This window comes from Macaca nemestrina, chromosome 17, assembly GCF_043159975.1.
Source record: "Macaca nemestrina isolate mMacNem1 chromosome 17, mMacNem.hap1, whole genome shotgun sequence".
NCBI classification, from domain to species: Eukaryota; Metazoa; Chordata; class Mammalia; order Primates; family Cercopithecidae; genus Macaca; species Macaca nemestrina.
This window is the reverse complement of record NC_092141.1, coordinates 43,638,785-43,650,427: the sequence shown is the minus strand read 5'-3', so window position 1 is coordinate 43,650,427 and position 11,643 is coordinate 43,638,785. Positions and strand designations below refer to the sequence as shown.

General features: G+C 44.0%; 1 protein-coding gene across 6 annotated transcripts in view; it reads left to right on the top strand.

The window, feature by feature from the left end:
• The first annotated feature begins 388 nt into the window (after window positions 1-388).
• The window catches only part of LOC105485147 (ring finger and FYVE like domain containing E3 ubiquitin protein ligase), an 80,867-nt gene continuing 69,612 nt past the window's right edge, over window positions 389-11,643 (top strand). For 2 of the 6 annotated variants that reach the window (XM_071082727.1, XM_071082730.1), the window contains exon 1: window positions 389-564. Coding sequence is in view for 3 of the 6 variants with exons in the window: in XM_071082734.1 (XP_070938835.1) it covers window positions 629-632 (4 nt within the window). In the remaining 3 variants the exon portion in view is untranslated. Of the gene's footprint in view, window positions 565-613; window positions 633-665; window positions 1,516-11,643 lie in introns of those variants that run through there. The other 4 variants (XM_071082734.1, XM_071082733.1, XM_071082731.1 and 1 more) reach the window with 3 other exon arrangements.

Below are 11,643 nucleotides of genomic sequence, written 5' to 3'. Positions count from 1 at the left end.
GTTCAGAGGTGTTGAGGGACTCGCTCAAGGTCACCAAGCCGGGTCTTGACCCAGCTAAGACGTGGACCTGGACCCTTGGGCGCCTGCCGCAGAGTTGTGCGACCCAGGTAACCAGCAGCGGCCGACACCATGACTTCGGGGAAACCACGCCTCCTATGGTCCCACGGCTCCGGCCAGCCCGGCCCCGCCTCCGGGAGCCTCAGCTCCGCCAGGGGGCGCGAGAGGAGGCCGCGCTCGAGGCCGCTGCGCGCCTGGCTCTTCTCTATGGTGGATCGGGCGCGGCGGGAGCGGAGGCGCGCTCCCGAGAGGGGGCGGGGCCGAGTCAGGGGCGGGGCCGCGCGAGGGGCGGGAGCTGCCGGGCCGGGCCGGCTGGGGATGGGTGGGGGGGCCGACTTCCTGGGGCCGCCCGTGAGGATGTCGCGACCGCCCCCGGGTGCCCCTCAGCCCCAGAGACGCCGCCGCGGCGGAGTCCGCAGCCTCCCTGCCTGAGGCGTCCGCGGCCGAGATCCGGCCCCTCCCCTCGCCTCCTCTCCCAGGTGCCGGCCGGGCCGGCGGCCGCAGCAGGTGAGGAGGCTGCGGCGGCGGCGGCGCTGGGGGCCGCAGGGCGCCCGGCTGGGGAAGGACGGGAATGGGTAGGCTTGGGTGCCGTCAGGCTGTAGTCTGGGGGCCCCTCCTCTGTGTGGGGCGCGGCCTGGGACTCTCTCTGCCCTACAGGGGTGGGGGGAAGCCCTTTCCTGGCTGCAAGTCCCCGCCTTCAGGGCAGCCCACACCTGTCCTTTGAAAAGTCCCCTCAAAGAAAGCGTTTCACCTGTGGGGGCAGTAACAGGAGACGTGCGTCGTCGATTATCCCCAGGTGCCCTGCAGACCGGCAGGTCTAGTTGGCTTGTGGGGAAAAGATCTCTCTTTGTACGGCGAAGGAAACTGAGGCATGTCCGCGGCGGCCTGCTTCCCCCTTTGAAGGAACCAGCTCGTCCCTACCTCCGTCTTAGACGGAGGTGGCTGGAGGAGGGAGGTTTGGAGTTTGGAGGTTTGATGAAGTTTGGGAATGCGGCTCTCCCCCCAGGGTCCACTGTTCCCTCGCTTGGGAGTTGTCCTCTGTTCGCGATGTGTGTGAGGTCGCCACTGTGCGGCAGCGGTCAAGACCGAGAGGGAAATGGGGCCTCTCTTCAAGCCGGCTGCCCAGGAGACATTTGACCAGACATGGGGAAGTCTGGCGAACCAGGGGAGCCAGAGCCTCCGCTGGCACGTCTGCTCAGAGCTTGAGTTCAGGCTGGCAGAAGAGATAAACAACAGCATATTTTCTCCTTTTTGTTGGTCTGTCATTTGTTCTAGGGGGAAAAAAACTGCTTGTGTAATCAAGAGTGTCCTGTGCACCCCCTAGTCTACCATAAGGAAGGATAATGGTTAGCTTGGAAATAGGGTTTTACCCACAGCTGTCACTTTGCTCCCTGGTTAAAGGCCAAAGTGACGTGATGAGCAAACATCCTGGGGTGCATGTGGCCTTCTAAGAAAGCAGTAAGTTCCTTATGTATCCCTTTGATTATTGGTTTGGAGGACAGAGAGACTTCCTGTTACCACTGTCGCTGCAACTGTTTGGGGTGCCTTATTCTCCCAGTGACAGTTCAATTTACTGAAATGTGGGCTGGGCTGCCCATTTATTATACCATTCTTCTAGGAATAGGAGTAGGCAGGAGACAAGGTACTGGGCTGAATTCGTGTACAGAGTTCTAGGGCTGCAGCCTAGCGGTGACAATTCCTTTCTGTTCAGGGGATTTCAGGTTTGACAACTTCTTTATCCTTTTCCCTGATTGCATTCTCTTTCACATTCAAGGAAGTAGATGATGGCAAAGGTTTCTGAACTTTTATTGTATATTTCTTAATTCTGAATTTTAGAGTACAGTTCATAAGTTAACAGTTTATTTAGAGGTATTCTTAAGTTTGAAAATATTTGGGTATATTTTCATAACAATTTCAGATTGATGTGGCAGGGCTAATATCTTGATTGTGATTGAAGAAAATGTTCATGTAATCTCACAGTCATTTTAATTCCCATCAAAAACTTTCATATTGATCAGGTAGACAGTTGTGATATCTTGTTTTCATTGGGATCAAGGGTTGTAACTATCTAAGTTGACCAGTTTAGCTGCCAAAATAACATGCACAAAAAAAGAAAGCTCTTCTCAGAAACCTTAAAAATCAATTTCTTTCAAACCTTCTCTCATGACCAACCCAGTTGACATATCTCTGCTTGGTACCATCTAATAGGAACACCTTTTTTTTTTGGAGGCAGAGTCTCACTCTGTCACTCAGACTGGCGTGCAGTGGGGTAATCATGGCTTACTGCAGCCTTGACCTCCTAGGCTTAGGTGACTCTCCCTTCTCAGCCTCTTGAGTAGCTGGGATCTCAGGCACGGGCAACCACACCCAGCTAGTTTCTGAATTTTCTGTAGAGACGAGGTTTTGCCGTGTGGTTGGTCATGAGCTGGGCTCAAGCGATCCTCCTGCCTCGGCTTCCCCAAGTTCTGAGATTACAGATATGAGCCACCTCGCCAGGCTGGAACACCTCTTAAGGGTTGTGGAAAAGGCATTTTTAGTGACCAGCACTTAAGAAGACAAACAGCAACAATAACAAAAAAGGGCACAATTTCTTTTCTAATTACATGTGCGTTGTGATTTAAATACAGTCACACCCATCTCTATGAGTGTCAAGCCTAAGACTTTCTGAAAACACCTCTTAAACCTAAGTAGTTGTTAGGGGGACTAATTCCACCTTGATTTTTTATTCTTGTCATAGAACCTTTAATACTGCCACTGTTTTAATGATAGAGACTTTTATATCAAACTTGTACTAGCCATAGTGTTTATTTTTTTGGAGGAAAGATTTAACCTCTATACCTTAGAATCTCGTAACTTGTTAATACAATAACAGAATTAAGGTATTAGAGTTTAATGAGAACACATAGTTTAAATTGCTGTTGGTGAAGTCTCAAGCGAGGAGCTGCTTCATTATTGTTGTTTGGTAATGGTACTGGTTTGATGACGATTACTCGTTATTTTTGTTTCACTTCTGGTTATTGGTAATGGTTATTTGGTGTTTGTGTAAGAAAGATTTTCCCAATTGTAAATACAGCCTTTTTTTTTTTTTTTTTTTTTTTAATTGAGATGGGGTCTCACTCTTGTCACCCATGCTGGAGTGCCATGGAATGATCTCAGCTCAATGCAGCCTCGCCACCTGGGCTCAAGCAATCCTCTTACCTTAGCCTCCCAAGTACCTGGGACCACAGGTGTGTGTCACTATGCCCAGCTAATTTCTGTGTTTTTGGTGGAGACAGGGTTTTGCCATGTTGCCCAGGCTGGTCTCAAACTCCTTGAACTCAAGCGATCCTCCAGCCTCGGCATCCCAAAGTGCTGGGATTATGGGTGTGAGCCACCATGCCCAGCCTAAATCTTTTCATATACAAACAGACTCCTGGTTCTTTCATAGGGAAGTATCTGATCAACTTTTTATTTTGTGACTTTATATTAGTTATGCAGTTTTAAAAAAAATTTTTTTTATTATTATTATACTTTAAGTTCTAGGGTACATGTGCATAACGTGCAGGTTTGTTACATATGTATACTTGTGCCATGTTGGTGTGCTGCACCAATCAACTCGTCAGCACCCATCAACTCGTCATTTACATCAGGTATAACTCCCAATGCAATCCCTCCCCCCTCCCCCCTCCCCGTGATAGGCCCCAGTGTGTGATGTTCCCCTTCCCGAGTCCAAGTGATCTCATTGTTCAGTTCCCACCTATGAGTGAGAACATGCGGTGTTTGGTTTTAGTTATGCAGTTTTAAAATAGTAAAACTAATTTGGCTCTTAGTAGGGTATCCTATTATATCTCACATAAAAGTCATCTCAGGTAGGTAGGAATTGGCTTCATGTATTTAAAGACCTGTGCCCTCCCTGTTTCCAAGATTTAACAGCTGCCATGGTGAGGACAGCGGTCATATCTAATCCTGTTATGCCAGTCTTAGTTTAAACCCATTATCCTTTCTCTTCATTAAGACTGTCATGAAGTTCCTCCTTTGCTTTTCGTATGCAGGGTGAATATTCCACATTTGTATTGTATTTGGACCTGTTAACATTCTGAAGTGAAGCTCAGCAGTTGGTTAAAAGAGTCCTGCATGTTTTTAAACAGTTTAATTTTTAAAGCATAAAATCTGCATTTTGGCTGGGCGTGGTGGCTCACTCCTGTAATCTCAGCACTTTGGGAGGCAGAGGCGGGTGATCACCTGAGATCAGGAGTTAGAGACCAGCCTGACCAATATGGTGAAACCCCTTTTCTATTAAAACACAAAATTAGCCGGGCATGGTGGTGCATGCCTGTAATTCCAGCTACTTGAGAGACTGAGGCAGGAGAATCACTTGAACCTGGGAGACGGAGGTTGCAGTGAACCGAGATCGCACCACTGCGCTACAACCTGGGCAACAAGAGCGAAACTCCATCTCAAAAACAACAACAACAAAAAAAACCCTGCATTTCCTCTGGAGTAAAACCAGATTTTTGAATCTGGTAATAAAACAAAAACTGTTTTTTCCTGCTTTCTACTAATAGAAAGTCTTTATTAACTTTACCGTACTGATTTTGTTAGTGCAGGCACTAGAACTGGTAGTGAATGATAACTTAGTGGTAATGGGAGATCCTGAAGTCTCCTGAATCATCAAAGACAGGTCACATTGTGTTCAGTGCAGCTTTAGCCTTTTGAGCATGTTTTATTGTAAGGAATTCCTAAAAGCCAGCCACTCCTTGAAAGATGAGGTACCTGGTGATTTACTGCTGAGTCACTGACCGAGATTCTTTAAAAATGCAGTTTTCCCAGCCCCACTTCCTGGAGATTTTGATCGGGTGGGTAAGTGATGACCAGGGAACTACCTTTTATTTTTTCAATTTTATAATTTATTATTACTAGTATGAGGCCATACCCCATGGACCTTTTATTTTTGTTATTTTTATTTTATTTTATTTTATTTTATTTTGAGACGGAGTCTTGCTCTGTCACTCAGGCTGGAGTGCAGTGTCACAATCTCGGCCCACTGCAACCTGTGTCTCCTGGTTCAAGCAATTCTCCTACCTCAGCCTCCGGAGTAGCTGGGATTACAGGCGCCCACCACCACACCCAGCTAATTTTTGCATTTTTAGTAGAGAGGGGTTTTACCACATTGGCCAGGCTGATCTTGAACTCCTGACCTCATGCGATCCGCCCACCTCAGCCTCCCAAAGTGCTGGGATTATAGATGTGAATCACTATGCCCAGCCTATGTGTTTATTTTTGAGACGGTCTCAGCTCTGTCATCCAGGCTGGAGTGCAGTGATATGATCTCGGCTCACTGTAACCTCCGCCTCCCAGGTTCAAGTGATTCGCTTGCCTCAGCCACCCAAGTAGCTGGGACCACAGATGCGTGTCACCACACCTGGCTAATTTTTGTATTTTTTGTAGAGATGGGATTTTACTGTGTTGACCAGGCTGGTCTCAAACTCTTGACCTCAGGTGATCTGCCCGCCTTGGCCTCCCAAAGTGTTGGGATTACAGGCGTGAGCCACTGCATCCGGCTGGAAGCTAGCTTAAATAAATCTCCCTTGCATCTAGTATTTTCAGAAAGCTCCCCAAGTGCTTTTTATTTATTTATTTTTTTGAGATGGAGTCTCGCTCTGTCACCCAGGCTAGAGTGCGTGGCATGATCTCGGCTCACCGCAACCTCTGCCTCCTGGGTTCAAGTGATTCTCCTGCCTCCGTCTCCCGAGTAGCTGGGATTACAGGCACGTGCCACTGTGCCTGGCTAATTTTTGTATTTTTAGCAGAGGTGAAGTTTCACCCTGTTGGCCAGGCTGGTGTCAAACTCCTGACCTCAGGTGGTCTGCCTGCCTCGACCTCCCAAAGTGCTAGGATTACAGACTTGAGCCATTGAGCCACTGCGCCTGGTTTCTCAAGTGCTTTTAATGTGCAGTCAAGTTTGGGAACCACTGTTTTTTGCATTGATAGTCTTTTTAAGGTTGGGGGGGGCATTATCTCCTGTACATCAAGCCCCATGGAACTTTGAAACTTGGGGTTCACTTTTCTTCCCTTTTCTTTCTTTCTTTTTTTTTGTGACAGCTCTGTCACTCAGGCTGGAGTGCAGTGGTGTGATCTCGGCTCACTGCAACCTCTGCCTCCTGCATTCAAGCAGTTCTCCTGCCTCAGCCTCCCAAGTAGCTGGGACTACAGATGTGTGCCACCACATCCAGCTGATTTTTGTATTTTTAGTAGGGATGTGCTGGTCTCACACTACTGACCTCAAGTGATCTGCCCACCTCAGCCTCCCAAAGTGTTGGGATTACAGGCGTGAGCCACCGTGCCTGGTCCCCCTTTTTTTAATTTTTAGATTGAAATTATTATGCACATTGAAATTCCTTATAAATTGGTAGTCCCTCTAATAGAATCATTATGCTATCCAGGATGTTTGATTTGCTAGAATAGCCCATTTCCTAGTCATGACAGATAACAAAGAGCTTTTATAACTTTTATGTAAATTACTTTACAGTGAGGCCCCCTCTGCTGTATTATCAGGAGTCATGAGGGAGGGTTTTTGGTGAAAGTAGCTTCCTTTATCTTATGAGTGGACAAATGAATGATAATGTGGAAACAACTAGAAGTCTGAATAGGTAGTTGAATCTAGTTATGATAATCAGTGTTGGACGGGAGAGATGCCTGGGAATTCTCTGTATGTCGAATTTTAGAATGAAGTCAGTTTGCCTGTTTTATTTCTACACAGCTGAAGCCTTTATTGAAAATAATAGGTGCTTAACAAATAGTTAATAAAATTTAGTCGTCAGCCGTGTGTTGAGTTCATGGGAGGAAGAATAATTGCTGAAATATAGAACCATCTGATTTAAAACAGATTCAGGCACTAGATACGTTAGGGAATAGACAAGCCTGGTTTTGAACTCTGACTCCCCCACTTCCTGGCTGTGCTACCATAGGCAAATTACTTAACGTCTGTGAGCTTCATTTTTTTCATCTGCAAGATGAAAATACCTGGTAGGATTGTTATGTGGATTAAAAGGGGGAAAATATGCATAGGAGGATTAAAAGAGAGAAAAATATGTTTTTTGTACATTGTAGGCAACTCAATAAACGTCCCTTCTCCCACTTCCTCACACAATTTTTATTCTGTAGACTTAAGATGCTTTTCTAAATCCAGCTTTCTCTGTATCTTTTTCCAGGAATATTTACTCAGTCAGCTCTTTTAGAAAATGTATGAAAGAGTGAGGACTAAAGTTAAGAACCAGAGAATATGGGTAAGAAGAATGAGTCACAGGACAATTAGCAACACTTTAAACAATTTTTTAGAATGAGTGGAGTGTTGGCATGTGCCCAGAGTTACTATCTACAGGAATAAATGAATAACATTACCCAAATTCTGCCATCTGTATTTGGACGGTAGCCGAGATTAGGCTAGGAGCCTTTGAGGGTGGCCCCATTAAGTAGCACCTGACATCCATTTCTTTCATTATCTTCTTTTCTCCCTTTTGGTCTTTGTTTCTCGTTCCCTCTCTCCTCCTTTTCCCTCTTTAAAGCTGCCCTTCCTTTCGACTTGCCAATCATCATCATAGACACAGGCCCAGTCCCTGGAACTCGAGGCTAAAAGAGGTTTCTGGTTGCTAACACCTGTCTCCTAGCTAAATGAATAAGCTCTTTTGTGGACAGGATGTTAAAAAAGCTGATTAGTACAATACCAGCTTAAAGGGCCTATTAATGATACAGCATATGTAAATCACAGTAATTTAAAGCCATTTTAGAGATGAATTTCTTATATATTTATTTTCTATATTGAAATATGATGTCAGTTGAATTTTTACATCTAAATCATGAATCTGTTTACTGCCTAAACAGACTAATTTCTGTCACATTGATTGGGAATCATTTATATTCTAAAGAAGTTTCTACCCTTAGGGGCCTTTGTATTGTTTGGCAAATGTCTAACTAGTGTGTAATACAATTAAAGTTTTGTTCACTGCACTGCTGCCATAACTAGTTTAATTTCTGTTCCTTATATATTTCTGTTGGCAGCTGGAAAATTAAAGTACTAGATGTTCCATAAAACTGATTTTTTGAGGGGTGATTTTACTGTCAGTTGAATGGACTTAGGCCCCAGGGTACATTTTTCAAGATGTCTTATTCAACTTTCCCGTAATAGTCTCTCTCTCTTTATAGAATTAATGTATTAGACACATAATTGGCTGTTTAAGCATTCAGAAGAGACAATGTTTGACCTTTTACCCAGAGATTATTTTTTTCTACATCTCTTTTGAGGAAATGTGTGTTATTTTTGGAAACTCCTAAGTGTATTACAGTTACACTAGCACGTGAATTTTTGCAAAGACTAGAGAATGAACAACTCCCAAATCGTTCTGTTCTTTTTAGATCATTGTATTTCTAACCTGATGTGAAAGTAGAAAGGCTGTGATGTGATGCCGGGTAAATCCGCCTCATAATTTTTCTGTATGTTTCACAGAAATGGCTTTAGCCTTCAGGAATTGAAGTTACTCTCAAGAAGACTTTATGTTTAATTACTCAAATCCACACTTAATTTCCTACAAGGTTCTTGGAGAGACATTCACTAGGCTGCTGATTTCATGGAGTTATGACCTACACAGGTTTTTATCTCTGTTAAAGCTACTAACCCCCCTTTGTTTTAGGTTGAAAAGTGACCTTGGTCTGGTAATTTCTTCATTGTCCTCTCCTCTAAAAAGACAGCAAAACCTTCTTGCTCTCTCAGCAGCGTTTTTCAGCTGCTACTACTGCCATGTGCTGAATTTGAATTTGAGCACACTTCGGTATATGATTTTGTTGAGCTAATGTTATCTGACTTTTTAAAGCTGCTGCTCTGCAATGCTACAGTTAAACCTACATCTTCTGTTTTCATGTTCACATGCCTTTTCTAGAATTGCAGATAAAAATATGTTTTCATTATCTCTGGGTTGTGGAGTGTTCCCTGGGACAGTCACTTGTTTCTACCAGTGGCTAGTTCTAAGAGTAGGGGAAATCCACATGGATCTGAACTACTTCCAGCCAGTATGATCTGCTGAAATGTTTTAACTATCTTGATCCTTTTTAAAGAAATGATGCCTAGTCATCTTGAAACTTACAGGAAGTTAGGCCAAGTGGAGGCTCTGCTGGCTTCTGAGTGGTTAAATGCAACTTATTAGTAATCAACACCGTTGTTTATTTGCAGCTGCTGGATTATGTTAAAAGATTTGAAAGGAAAAAAAAGCTTTACTTAAGTAAATCGTGCATCCTCGTCTCCCACCTCACCCTCTTCTTGTTTTACTGTGCATTTGCTTTGGAAAATCTTTCCAGTCTTGGTACTGATCACATGTGTATAGTCTTAGGGCAATTGAATCAGTGTATTTTATCCTAAAACATACAAGAAACTATGTGCCCTACCCTCTGCATCTGCATTTTCTGCTAATCCTCCCATGCTTTTTTACTTTCGTAATGATTAAGATATCTGCCTGAGAAATAACCAAACTTCATCCTCTATCGACTTCCAACCCTCTTCTAGGTCTTGCGTCAGTAGATGCATAACCAATTGCAGTTGGGTTGGATTGTACCGTCTTCACTATGCTAATTATTATTTTATATGGTGTGGAAGATCAACCAGAGCATATGCTTTATTCTAAAATGCTGGGCAAAGGAATGTTCTAATTTGGGGAGAGAAGAAGGAGTGTTTTCTAGCCTTAGCAGGAGTAGGTCCGCTGAAATTCAGCTAGTTTGAGGAATCTGGATTTTTATCAAGGGGTGGAGAGGAACAGTTAGGGGCTAAAATTATGTGCAAGCAGGAGTGGGAAGGAATAATTTAGGAGATGAGGACTTTCCCAGTCCACAGTGGAAAATTCCTAATCTTTCACATTCTCTTATGTTTGTCTACTTACCATATACTGATGGAAGAGTTTGCATAATCATTCTATGCCAGAGCTAAAGTATACCTTAGCCATTGTTTACTGAGAGGGTGGGAAGAGGGATGTTAGAATATTCTCAGCTTGTCAAAGGGCATTCCACCTTCCTGTGTACCCTTGGCCATATGGTTGAATCTAGCACTTCAGATGATTCTGAATCATCGCCACCACTCCCATTGATCTAGTTCAGTGTTTCCCAACTCTGAAATGTTGACACAGTTAGAGACCAGCAGCTTGAGGAATAGTGACTGTGAACCCACCAATTAATGGGGGACATTAAAATGATAGTAGTTCTGCAGCTCCACCTCTAGATGATCTTCATCAGATTCCTGAATTGCATTTACTTGATAAAATCTTCTCCACAGCACATCAACATGTCTCTTGCACTACCCAAAAGCAGTATTAAAAAGGAAAATATGTTGGCAATTACTAACTAATTTGGTTTTTATTTGAGATACAGGCTATCTATAACTGCATTGTTATTTGTGGAAATGCTAGCACAAAGCAGACTGAAATCTTTCTCCTTTTATTGTCATTTTAGAAGCAACACAAACAGGTCAGGCGATGGCTCACGCCTGTAATCCCAGCACTTTGGGAGGCTAAGGTGGGTGGATCACTTGGGTTCAGGAGTTTGAGATCAGCCTGGCCAGCAGGGTGAAACCCTCATCTCTACTAAAAATACAAAAATTTGCCAGGCATGGCATGGTAGTGCATGCCTGTAATCCCAGGAACACAAACATAAAAATAAGCCTCTAGTTTTATTTGGGAGGGATCGATATACCATATTCGAGTTCTGAATATCATGTCAGGAAAGCAGTTTTTGATGCCACTGGTTAAATGTTTGTGCGTTTTGATATACAGTTGATCCTTCCCTATCAAACATCACTTTTTTTTTTTTTTTTTTTTTTTTTTTTTTGAGAGTCTCACTCTGTCACCCAGGCTGGAATGCAGTGGTGCCATCTTGGCTCACTGCAACCTCTGCCTCCTGGATTCATGTGATTCTCCCATCTCAGCCTCCCGAGTAGCTGGGACCACAGATGCACGCCACCACATCCAGCTAATTTTTGTAATTTTTGTAGAGATGGAGTTTCATCATGTTGGCCAGGCTGGTGTCGAACTCCTGACCTAAAGCGATCTGTCTGCCTCGGCCTCCCAAAGTGTTGGGATAAGTGCTGGGATTACAGGTGTGAGCCTCTGCACCTGGCCTATCACTTTTTAAGATGGGGAAAAATGGAAATTTGCTGTTATGTATATTACACATATTATGAAAGCATATTAAAATGTGTTTTCTGGGCCGGGCGTGGTGGCTCATGCCTGTAATTCTGGCACTTTGGGAGGCCAAGGCAGGCAGATCACTTGAGTCCAGGAGATCAAGGCCAGCCTGGGCAACATAGCAAAACCTTGTCTCCAAAAAAATACATACAATTAGCCAGATGTGGTGGTGTGCGCCTGCAGTCTCAGCTACTCAGGAGTCTGAGCTGGGAGGATTGCTTGAGTCCAGGAGTTTGAGGTTATGAACTTTGGTTGCACAACTGTACTCTAGCGTGGGCAACAGAGTGAGACCCTGTCTCCAGAAAAAAATAATAAAAATCAAATAACTTCTTTATTGGAGATTACATACAAATTGTGACTTTTTTTTTTTTTCCTAAAGTCTTTGGTA